The sequence below is a fragment of the Lactuca virosa genome, chromosome 4 (genome assembly GCF_052849685.1).
Source record: "Lactuca virosa cultivar CGN04683 chromosome 4, Lactuca_virosa_CGN04683_v6, whole genome shotgun sequence".
Taxonomy (NCBI): Eukaryota; Viridiplantae; Streptophyta; class Magnoliopsida; order Asterales; family Asteraceae; genus Lactuca; species Lactuca virosa.
Window position 1 is genome coordinate 529958106 of NC_136429.1, and position 12665 is coordinate 529970770.

Consider the following 12665-nt stretch of genomic DNA (forward strand, 5'->3'; position numbering starts at 1 on the left):
AATTAATTAGTTGGAGTAGATTAAGAAGATGGAATATGGATCCATTAACTGGTCATTTTGACAAAGAGATTCATTAAGCTCTTAATAGGATAAGACAAGTTTTAAGTAACTTGATATGTTGTATGAATATGCCTTGAGTAAAGAGGATGGATCAAGAATGCATTAATGGAAGAATGTAGCCAAGGGTAGTTAGTATTCATTAACTAACAAGGTGAGTTATAGCTCTTACTCTCTCATTAGATATTGATTATATGTTTATAATCTTTTTATTTAATATTATATATATATATGTATATATATATATATATATATATATATATATATATATATATATATATATATATATATATATATATATATATGCAGGTATGTTGGATCTTGAGGACGAAGTGAATGCTCTCAAGTTATTAGATGAAGACAACTTAAGAATATACGTTTAAAAGCATGTATCAGAGCATCTATGTATATGTGGAGTATGTATGGGGTATACATTTACAAATATGTATCAGATCATGTATATATACCTAGAGTTGTAAGGTTAGATGTGAAAGGTATTTGTGAAATACCTAAGAGAAGATAGAACAGTGGTAGTGTGTAGAATACCTATGTGCATGAGATGGAGATAAATATTAAGTACTTAACGAGTTAAGTACTAGATAAGAGTAGATAATTTATTGATGAGATAAAGAGATATGTTATCCATGGGACAAGTGTCATGTGATGAGTCACATGAATGATTAATATAATTGTATAAAGATGATTCCTTCGGGAATGAGATTATGTTCCCTATGCGGAAAGAGATGATGATTCCTCTGGGAATATAGATAGATGATTCATGCGGGAATAGGATTATGTGTGGTTAGATAACATCGAGAAAGGTTCCATGAGTGGAACAAGATAAGGGAGTTATTGAAAGAAATTATATGTAATCGGTGGAGGATTAAGAGTAAGGAATCCATGAGTAATTCAAGAGAAGAAGAATGATTAAGGATCCACGATGGATCATAAGAGAGGGGAATAAGTCTGGATGAGTGTACTCGGTAATGTTAGTGGAATGTAGTTTCGCTTAGAAGTGGATGAGATTATGGTATGAGATGGAACCGTTCGGTGTAGTAGAGAATAGAATGTTGAGGCATGAGGACATAAGAATAGAAAGATGAAAATATGCAGAGTATGAGACATGCATGCTAAGAGTAAGAGAAGTGTGAAAAGCAGAGTAAGAATGTGAGAATAGCATGCATAAAGTATGAGCAGAACAAATAGAGTATGAGATAAGATAAGAGTAGAGGACAAGAAAATAGACGGAAAAAGAAGATTACATGGGAGATGAAGAAAGAGAAGATATAAAATGTATAAAGTATGAGATGAGCCTAAGAAGAGGCTAAGAAAGAGTATGCGAAAAGAAGAAAAGAGTAGAGAATCAGAGCAGAAATAGAGTATGAGATAGATGAGACAAGAGATATTGAGAAAAAGAGTAGAAGAGATATTTAAATGAGAAGGAATAGTAGTGTATGCTATTAGAAAGAGAGATTAGATTGTAGAGTTTAAGAAAGATAAAAGGAAAAAAATATAGTACATAAAGATGGAAAGATTAGAAGAATAATATATTAACATGAAAATAGAATAGAATATAACTCACTAGAGTTGTGGTCTGATGTATGTAGATATTTTAATGTTTTGCAAGTTCAGGTAGCAGTCGTGGTACGTGAGAAGATATGAACACAAGGAGTTAGAATAAAAGAATAATTTTTATTTATTTGTATTTTTCTTTGTAGCTTAATTTATATGTATGATTTTATTCTAAACCTGGATATACCCTACGATGTAAATTGTTATGAGTTTAATAGAATTTCGTATTTTAGTAGATAACTCGGATAATTCCCTAGTTAACTAGATGTTCAAAATTTGGATTGCTACATTAACAACTTTTTTCACACCATCCATTCAACTCTATTTTATTTTGTATTTTATTAACCTCTATAATAGATTCTCACAAAGAAATCACAACACCAACATCGGCCGATAACCGATTTCATTTCCCTATCCCAACTACACCTACATCTGATAATCCATTTTGTCTCGAATCTTCACCATAACCATACATCACACAATATGTAATGTTTTCACCCGCTCAATTAACATTAATCGGGTGTAATCACCCCCATATTCTCACAGAAACCTTTCATATTTTCTTGGTGAAAGCAACCAATATCATTCATCTCAATACTAACCGACTTCCATCTCCATACATGAAACCCAACCGACACCCGGATTTTTACCTGAAACTCAACCTAAACCCAACCCGAAAAAAAGAGATCCAAAACAAAATACAAGGCACTTACAACTCGTATCGGTTCTGCTATCTCTTGACACTAGACTCCGACCGAGAATGTCGTTTTGGCTATTGTCTGGGTCGATATATCAGAGGATAGTGTTGTCGGTAATTCACAAACTAGAGACACATTTTGGAAACATGTTACAAAATTTTTCAACGAAAAGGACGATAACACAGAGCCGTGAGAACTTTCACGACCAATGGGGAGGGATAAAATGAAAAGGAATTTGCAAGCAAGTGTATGGATAGAAAATATGGAAGAAAAAATAGATGATTTTGCTTACAACTTTTTCACTTTCACTTCTAAATATGTTCAAATTTTGGATTGGAGACTTTTTCACTTTAAAGACGTTCAATGAAAAAATTCATGCAAAAAACGAGAATGTATTTAAAAATCGTAATTGAAGCCTTTTTTAATGTTATCATTATGTTATTTTTTAGTTTAATTTAATGTAAACTCTTTTTTTAATTTAATTTATTGTATTATTGTTTAATTAATGAGTATTTTGATTATGTTAAATCTTTTCTTAACATTATTTTTATTGTTTTTATTTAAAAAGGGAATGAAAGTTGAAATAATAGCATCTTATATGAAATTTTTTTTTATAATATTTTCACAGGGTCGATCAATCTCCATTATTCTTCCCACACTTTAAAACCACTTTTATACAATTCTTTGTGTGAATTTCTTGCGTGCTTTGCCTCAGATTGGGGTTTTATGAATCCACAAAACTTCAGAATCAACCATAGGAATCTTGAGGGTGGTTTTTTCTTTTCGGGCTTAACCTGATGGTGGCCATTGCTCGAAGTGCCATGAGTTACCACCACCATCCGTCGGAACCGCCTTGTAGACTCTGCCATATAAGATATGGAAATTGGTTCGGTTTGTATTCTTATAACAGGTTTCTTTCATGAAGTCTTCTTGAGATGCGAGTCAATTTTTTGAAGCATCAAGGCACTAACTTTTATGGTTGATCCTATTCGTAACAAAATCAACAAACTTGGATTAAACAAATAGCCTATTGTTAAATCACTTAAATCTACACAAAAGTCGATAAAATTGATTTCTGAACACTAAAAATGCAAAAGGGTATTCAATAAAAACCAAAAGAACACATACCCCGCCATAGGAATCATGCCTTATTCTCACCAACTTGTTCATGCCTTATTCCTCTTATGAAATCCGGCAAATAATCCTGCATTTGGTAGAAAAATAACCTCCTTGACCAATAAAAAAGTTATTATTGTCGATTGATAGGATCCAAATGAAATCAACCAAAACGAATAACATGTTATTATTGTCGATTGATAGGATCCAAATGAAATCAATCAAAACGAATCCTAAATCAGATATGTATTTTATAGAAGAAAAAAAAATTGGAAATTATAGCAAACCGAATAACAATCTCATAACAGAAATTCCAATCTTAGAACAACATAATACAACAAACCCTAAAAAACACAGAAGACAAAAGACGAAGAAGACAGGAAATCAAAACATCAAAAAAAATATCAAAATCATATACATGAAGAAGACGACGGGGTTTAGAGGGAAAAGATACACCGCAACCCACCCAATACGGTGGGGGCGTTGTATGGTGGAGAAGAGGTTGTAGAGCAAGGTAGAAGAGTGGTGCTAGAGAGCTTTTGATCTAGCTTATGAAAAGGTTTGAGAACCGAGAACCACATCAATCGTTCGACATGCACCATCAATTTAGACCAGAAAAATCGAAATGGTGGCGGTGGCGATGAACGTCGAATTCTGCCTCTGGTATTGTGAAGGGGGTAATATGTGCGGTAATAGGAGATGCAAGCGGGAAGCAAAACCAAAACGGTGAAGGAAGGAGGTAAATGGGCAGTAGGAAAGGCGAGCAAAGAGGTTCAGATGGGTCGGTGTTGGTGAAAAAGTAGATGAAGCGGTGAATGGGGACGTGCCAGAAAACGGTGAAAGGATGTGATGACGATGCCAATGTCAAACAGTCAAGGATCTAGAGCAGTCCACAAGAAAAGAACAATAGGAACAAACTACTGTTCCTAGGGGGATATATATATATATATATATATATATATATATATATATATATATATATATATATATATTATTGATCACTTAATATCATAGGAGATTTTGTCTACCTACATTCGTTTGTTTTTATTTTTTATAATTTTTTTTATTTTGACCATTAAATATATATCGAATGATCAATATATTTTCATAACTTGTATAACTAACCTCTTCTATTTTAATCATATTTTATTGTAACCATTTAATATCAATTTACTTTTAAATATATTTTATTTTTTTACTAATTCATTATTTCTATAAGACATTTAATTACAACTTATTTATAAAATATAAACTTTATAACGATAATATAATATTTTTATTATATATATATATATATATATATATATATATATATATATATATATATATATAACGACCTAATATAGTTGTATTTATATGTGTGTTGAAATCTGATTTGTGTTTAAAATTTGATTAATTAAATAAAAGGATTTTATAGAATATTTTAGATAGATGAGGATAAGTTAGTTAAATTTATATAAAAAACAATTATTTAAACAAGATTAACCATTAAAGTGATTATTTATTTAGAAATTAAAATTAATGAAATGGTGAAACTTATCTCGAGTCATAATGCAATATAACAATTGAATATACTCTAAGAGTATAATATAGGTTGAAATTTGAAAAGAATAAAACGAGATATAAGGCTTGGCGGAGTAGCTACGACCTTCCTCGGAAAAAGCTGACGTGGGCTTGGTGAACACCGACCCACCAACTTGGCATGCCGAGTTCGGTGGCCAAACTCGGTAGAAATGTGTTGAGTTTCTTTCTTCTTCATCCCCTCTTCCTCATTCCTTCATCCTCACTCGGCAGACCAGCTGTAACACATGTGTTCCAGATTGGTTTAACTTACCATTTATCAGAGACCAAAGAGGGAGTTTTGGGAAAAACTTTGTGCCACGACGTGGTGCAAGGATGCCCACGATGAGACATGGATTAAATGGAACACATGTTTTGAGAGTGTCATGGCGTGACAGTAGGCTGGCCACGACGTGGCTGCTGTTCTGGCCCAAGCCCGTAATTTTAGGGTTTCCTCCCATATTTAAGCAACATTTCTAGAGGATTAGGGCATTCTCTTCAGCCTCCAACCCTCTACCTCAAACCCTAGCCTCCCTTAGAAAGTTTTGGTTCATTTTGGTATTCTTGGTGCCTTGTAGAGGAAGAAGAAGGTGTTTTGGTGCATTGATCTAGCAAGCAAACTTCATCATCACTATCTTGAGCATGTTTTAGACCCTTGTGAGTATTCAAGTTCCAAGTTTTCTAGTTTGTGCTTCTAGATCTAGGGTTCTTGTCCATTTTCTACATATTGTGAGAGTTTGAAGGAATGGATTCGATAAAGTTGGCAAATTTATGGATCCTTGAGGTCCATTTGAGGTTATATGTTCCAAATCTAGTGTTCCTTGGTGTATTTGGCCTCATGCACAAGTTTGAGTTTATTTCTTCCATGGTTTTGACCTAGTTTGGGAGAGACATGCATTGCATAAAGCACTCGTCTTTGTGATGCTTATGGAGTATAAAAGTCTTCTGGAAAGTTTGATTGGATGGATTTAGTAATTAAGAGCTTAAATGATGACATCATATCTTATAATGTCATTAAGGACTTAGGGTTAGAAGTTTTGGCTTTTTGGAATGAATTACGGGATAAAGTTGGAAACTTTATCCATCAAGACCTTTGGGTGTACCAGATTTGAGCTTTGGAGCTCTTAGAATAGTTGGAAAACAACTTAACGCATTAAGCTACTGAAACCTATTTTCCACGGCGTGGCATCTAGCCGCCACGATGTGGTGACTAAGGAAGAACTCGACTGTTTTTCGGTGATTACAAGCACCTCGAAAACATAATGTGAACAAAATTTTAAAATCTGCGATCTCAGATATGGTTATGTGATCGCAGTTTTTTATTTTTTCTTAAAAATGGTTTTAAAAATCCTCGAACAGCAAATGCGAGCGGAAAATCAAAATCTGTGATCACTTATATATTTCTACGATCACATAAATCAGTTCCCCATTCACATTTTTCGGTTTTTCTCGATAATCAGTATTAAAAACCTTGAACTCCATCTGCGATCGTATAAAAAATGGCATTTTTCTTTTCAGTTCCTTTTCAAAATCTTTGACAAACAAACTCTCTGTATTTTCCTCGTTTGGCAAGCATTATTCAATTTTAAAAACCACCTAATGAACTTCTAAAAGAAAACACACCAAAAACAAAGAAAAATTTGAAAAAAAGAAATAAAAACTTCAAACACCCGGGTTGCTTCCCGGTAAGCTGTTCGTTTTTACTGTTGTTGGCTCGACGTTGTTACTTGGTTCCTTCAATTTTGGTATGTCGGGATCTCGACTACCTCCACTTCTTCGTTCATGACTTGGAACCCTTCATAAAAAGGTTTGAGTCGGTGACCATTAACCTTCAAATTTTTTCCTGTTTGTTCGCTTTTGATTTCTATGGCACCATGATCAAATACATTAGTAACAACAAAAGGTCCCACCCAACGAGACCTTAATTTACCGGAAATAAGTTTAAAAAGAGAGTGATACACGAGTACATTTTGAACGGTAGTAAATACCTTCCACAAGATTATCTTGTCGTGAAAAGCTTTCATTTTCTCCTTATAAATCGCTTCATTATCGTAAGCATCGTTCCAGATTTCTTCCAAATCATGAATATCCAACCTTGTTTTCTTACCAGCTTCATCCATGCTCATATTAAGCTTCTTAACAACCCAGTACGCTCGGTGCTCTAACTCCACAAGAAGCTGACATGGTTTCCCAAAAACGATTCGATAAGGAGACATTCTGATTGAAGTTTTATATGTTGTCCTATGAGCCCATAATGCATCATCCAACTGAATACTCCAATCTTTCTTAATTGGGTTGATCGTTTTTTCAATGATACACTTAATCTGCTGGTTAGAAGCTTCAATGTAACACCGTAAATTTCCAAACAAATTTTTCATTTTAAAATCATATAATTTTCATAACGCATTTCACAAAATCTCATTTATTTAATTTACAAAACGCATCTCCATAACTGTTTGATTAATAATCCACGATTCTCAAAACATAACTCTTTCTCTGGTGTGTACAATTGAGTCGGTGCCTTCCCGCGATCCTGAGAAAAACCAGCAACACATATCACATAACACGGTAAGCACGAAGCTTAGTGAGTTCCCCAAAATAACACATATATCTCAGTAGCCTCTCATGGCTATACTCAGATAAGACCCTCCGATCAATGTGTCTCAGTGGGACCCTCCGGTCCCAAAACTCAGGTGGACCCTCCGGTCCTAACTCAATAAGCTCATAATAACAATACTCAGCATAAATCATAGAGACCTAATGAAGAATATCACAGTACACAAATAAGCACATAAGACATCTCAGTCACACAAGGATACCACTTTCTGGTAAGTATAATGAGAAGACTCACCTCGGATGATGAACAACCCCTATAACACTGCTGCTACGCACCGACCTCTAACTCTGAGCCAATCCACAATTAACCCAATTAGGAACTAAGTCCAAACTCTCACTCATTAGGTCTAAAGGTAGTCCACTAACCAGCCCATCAATAACCTAAAACCCATTGGGCCCACCAAGGCCCAATAATAAATAGGCTCTCCAGAGGCCCAACTCTCAAGTCTAAAAAGCAAGCCCAACTCAAGGGCCCAAAGCACCTATACATAATCCTCTGGTCTGAAACTCTATTTCAACAAGCGCAAACTCCAGGCCCAACACTCAAGGCCCAAAATGAGACTTAGCACATAAGTCCACAATGAGGTTACGCGGGGCGTACCTCTCTTGGTACGCTCAACGTACTCACGAATCCAGATTGGCCATCGGGGACACTGGGGCAGTACGCGGGGCGTACAGGAATTACACTCAGCGTACTTCCCAGATTTACTCTTTCTACTCATTTGGTCTTAATCAGATAAGACATCAACTCAAATCCCATATTTGGACTCCCTAATGGCTCTTTCTCCATAAAGTCAGTGACTTTAAGCCTTTGCATGGCTAAGGAGGTCACAACACCTAAATCACTCACTCTCTTATCTCAAAAGGCTCATAACTCATGCATGGTTTGATTCCAACGTCCAAGACCTCATTTTTATGGATCCTCTCCACTAGAAACACTTTAAAGGACAAACATTAGGCTCTGGAGTGCAACAACTCATAAAGCTTCAAGCTTTGGGACCAAAAACCCTAAAATGGACCATAACATGCACAAATCAAAAGGATGGGAAAGCTTTGAGCTTTATACCTTCAAATGATGCTCCATCCACAGAAAAGCTCAGATCCAAAGCCTGGACTCCAACTATATTCTCTTCCATGCTCCTTCTCCACTCCAAAAATCTCACAAGAACACTTAAAACACTCAAAGGCTCTCAAATGCATCCACAAACGCCATGAACGAAGGTTTAGGGTTTAGGAGGGTTTGAAATCTGAGGGTGGTGGCCAGGAATGAGGCCATCTCATTCTTTATATAGGGACACACCCAAAATTAGGGTTTTCACTTTATGCGTAGTACGCCCAGCGTACTAGGTGGCTCCGCTTAAAAACCACGCACATGAGTACGCTAAGCGTACACACACGTACGCCCAACGTACTCAACTGCCACCTTTCTCAAATTAAGGGACTTATCTTGCCAACACTTTAAACTTCCAATGCTTCCTCCATATGACTCCGTTTCTAAAGAACCTCATACCCACAGAAAGGTGACGAGATGCCTTACGCTTCTAGTAACTCGTCGCAACCCCTGGACTTCCTCATGTACGGGTTGCAGCCCACGAACCCTAACCACTGACGACCCTAAACAGGATGTTACAATTCTCCCCCACTTGAATTAGATTTCGCCCTCGAAATCGCTCCTTATCCTCACAAAGATCGAACCCAAAACCCGCGAAGCACCACCGAAAGGGCCTCAAATCGTTCAACAATCTCCTCCAAAGACACCTGGACCCAACGGGAACTCCCGACCCCGAAGAAATAACAAACCCTTCTGTCGCTGCAGTACTCGGTCTGACTCCCCAGAACTTGAAAACTCTAGTGGTCTGTCTCCCTGTCAGACCACCCTCGCAAAATATCATCATGATAACCGCTCATCGAATAACAGACTTTAAGAACACTCTACCAACTCAGATTCTATAATCGATCCCAGTCGAACTCAGGAGGAATAGAAAGGTCATATCCCACTTAGGACCCACCGCCTGAACAACTATCAGAACTTTTCTGAAGGGAAGATCCTCAAAACTCTGTCCTCAGGCACAAGAAAACGGTCAAGTCAGCTCGAAACGATCCTTTGATACTCTTAAACATAAGCCCCAACTTCTCTCAATTGTCCCTTCCAACACTGAGCACCAGGTCGACTCCGAACCAACAAGTTGAACCTCCAAAGGTTACCCACTGCACGCCCAAAAAAAATGACTTACCGACTTTCACCTCTCGATAACTACCTCGGCTCATAGTGACACACAAGTCACGAAGTTCGCTTTACCCCAAGCGAATACTACAACCCCACCTGAAATCGTCTCACTTCCAACCACTGTCGTTTACCACCTACTGGTTCCCTACATCTCGCGGTACTTCTCATACCAACGAAACTGACCCACTCCAGCGTAAGATATTAGATGGAGGTCAATACCCCCTCCCCCCTCAAAATGAAACCCATCCACGAATCCGAAACCTCATATCGCCTATTCAATACACAAATGGATCCATACTCGAGCTCGAGAGTCTGATTCAACAGCAGAATTGGAACCACTCATTTCCAATCTGGTACTCAAATCATGACCCAAGATTCGCAGATTTATGCACACACCATCTCTTCAATTCCTTCCGATTGCGATAATCCCTCCTCATCCCAGGGATACAACGATTCCCAACCGATATGGAGACCCCCGTCTCGCCCCTGGTTCGGCAACTAGGCTCCCGAAGACTCAAGCGGTAAGGCTACCTAAGCCTAAGAACTCCTCTACGCCATACTCTGAGTAGTGAATACTACAACTCTCTGTTGAAGAGTATTCACCCTTGTCGACTACTGAGCGCTACGGTCTCCCCCATAGACTTACGACACTCTCTCACTGACTCGTGAATGCTATGGCTCCCTGTAGTATCACAACACTCTCTCTCTCTAACCAGTGAATACTACGGCTCCCCGCAGTATCACGACACACTCTCTCTCTAACCAGTGAATACTACGGCTCCCCGCAGTATCACGACACTCTCTAGCTGACTAGTGAATACCATGACTCCCCGCAGTATCACAGCACTCTCCCACCATCCAGTGAACACTACGGTTCCCCGTAGTATCACGACACTCTCTCCCACTGACTCATGGATGCTACGGCTCTCCGTAGTCTTACAACACTCTCTCACTCACTGACTCACCATGGGCTCACTCCACAGTTTCTCCTAATAATCCTAAGAGAATACCCCCACTCAGATCACTTGCTCTCTTATCCCCCATATTCTCATCATCAAGTCATCACCACACTGAGTTCACCAACTCATGCTCCGCAGCTCAACATAGATAGGTGCTTACACCCACCCAGCTTATGCACCACCACTTCTGATGTAAGTTCTTGCAGGAAAGGCACTAGTCTCAGCACAGATACACCCTTAGACAGTCTCACTCCGGCGACAATTAACTGATGGGTTCCCACCGGAACAGAATCACTCGGTACTCCACTCGACTGATGGGTTTTGAGCATTCTAACACTCCTAAGTGTACATGCAACCCTCGAAAAACCTTGGATCTATGTTTGTCTAAAATACATGCAAAATACTTTTTCCAAGGTTCATAATCATATCTAGCATACATGGGGAACTTTAATCATAAAAGATGGCTAGAATTACATACCTTGTTGTTGTTTTGATTCCTTGAATACCTTGAGAGCCTAGCACCCCAAGTGTGATGCCTCAAATGTTTCACACAACACCAAATGCTTTTGGAATAAACTTTGAGAGAATTATCTAACACTTGAAATCGGCCTTGCCCTCTTGTCTCACTAGTCTACCGATTTTGGTGGATGTAAGTATGCTTATATAGTATGTTGCATTAGGGTTACACCATGTAAACCCTAATGTAACATGGCTCTTCATTTCCATGACCCATGGGTTTGTAACTGTTGGATAAGGTGTCTAAGTCCATAACTTATTTGGTATATACTTGACCCGACCCGGCATGGTCCATTTGGGTTGCACTTCACCCAAACTGTTTATGGATAATTTTATGAGAATTGTATACTTACGATTTATTAATATATTATAAGTTATAATATATTAATATAAAGTCATGTTATTTAATTAGTTTTAATCTTGAATTAATTATGAATTGATTTAGTGATTAAAAGGAAGACTAATTAAATCATGGGCTATTGTATTTATATGGTGTGTGCTAATGCTTATTTGTTAATGGGCTAAGCTTATATGGAAGTCCATGGATGATCCATGGAGCTTTTAACCCATGGATCCTTGGAAGAGGAAAAGACATGGGTTATTAGGGTTTCACCCTAACCATGCACACTATATAAACAAGCTTATGTTGCATGAAAAAGACACTAAGGGTGTGTGTAAGTGTGGTGGCCAAAATCAAGAGTTAGTATACTCTCTCATACATTTTCCAAGTTTGTGGTGATTTGTGATTTCCATTTGAGGCATTCACATTATTGGTGCTTGGCTCTCAAACTCCAAGGAATCAACAATCAACAAAAGGTATGTAACTCATCTAGTTCTTTTATGTTTAAAAGTACCCCATGCCATGCTAGATAGGATATAAACCTTGGAAAATAATATTTTGCATGTATCTTAGACAAACATAGATCCAAGGTTTAATAGGGTTGCATGTACACTTAGGAAGTGTTAGAATGCACAAAACCCAACAGTGGTATCAGAGCCTAGGCTTGTTTGTTTGATACTTGATGCAAAATAGTGATAAAAAGTCGATTTTTTGCTGTCTGACTGATGAACTCGCCGAGTCCATGGGGGGACTCGCCGAGTTCATGTGTAAACTCATCCTACTCGCCGAGTAGGTTCGTGCACTCGGCGAGTAGGAGCCTCAGAATGCAGATTTTCGACTTTTGCTGCTGGAAATGGACTAGAAACATTACCCTAAACTGTTTTGGTGTTTTAAAACTTGTTTTAGTTGGTGTAATGGTAGTTCTAATCCATTTACAATAGCTTATATCAAAATTTCATGCTTTGTATGTGTTCATATAATTCTTGAAACTTTGATGATCATGT

General features: G+C 37.6%; 1 protein-coding gene across 1 annotated transcript; it reads right to left on the minus strand.

Annotated features, from left to right (window-relative positions):
* Nucleotides 1-6739: 6739 nt before the first annotated feature.
* On the minus strand, nt 6740-7219 carry LOC145107165 (uncharacterized). The gene has a single exon (XM_079044018.1). It carries the CDS (start codon nt 7217-7219, stop codon nt 6740-6742), a length of 480 nt encoding a protein of 159 aa, XP_078900144.1.
* Between the last annotated feature and the right edge of the window lie 5446 nt (nt 7220-12665).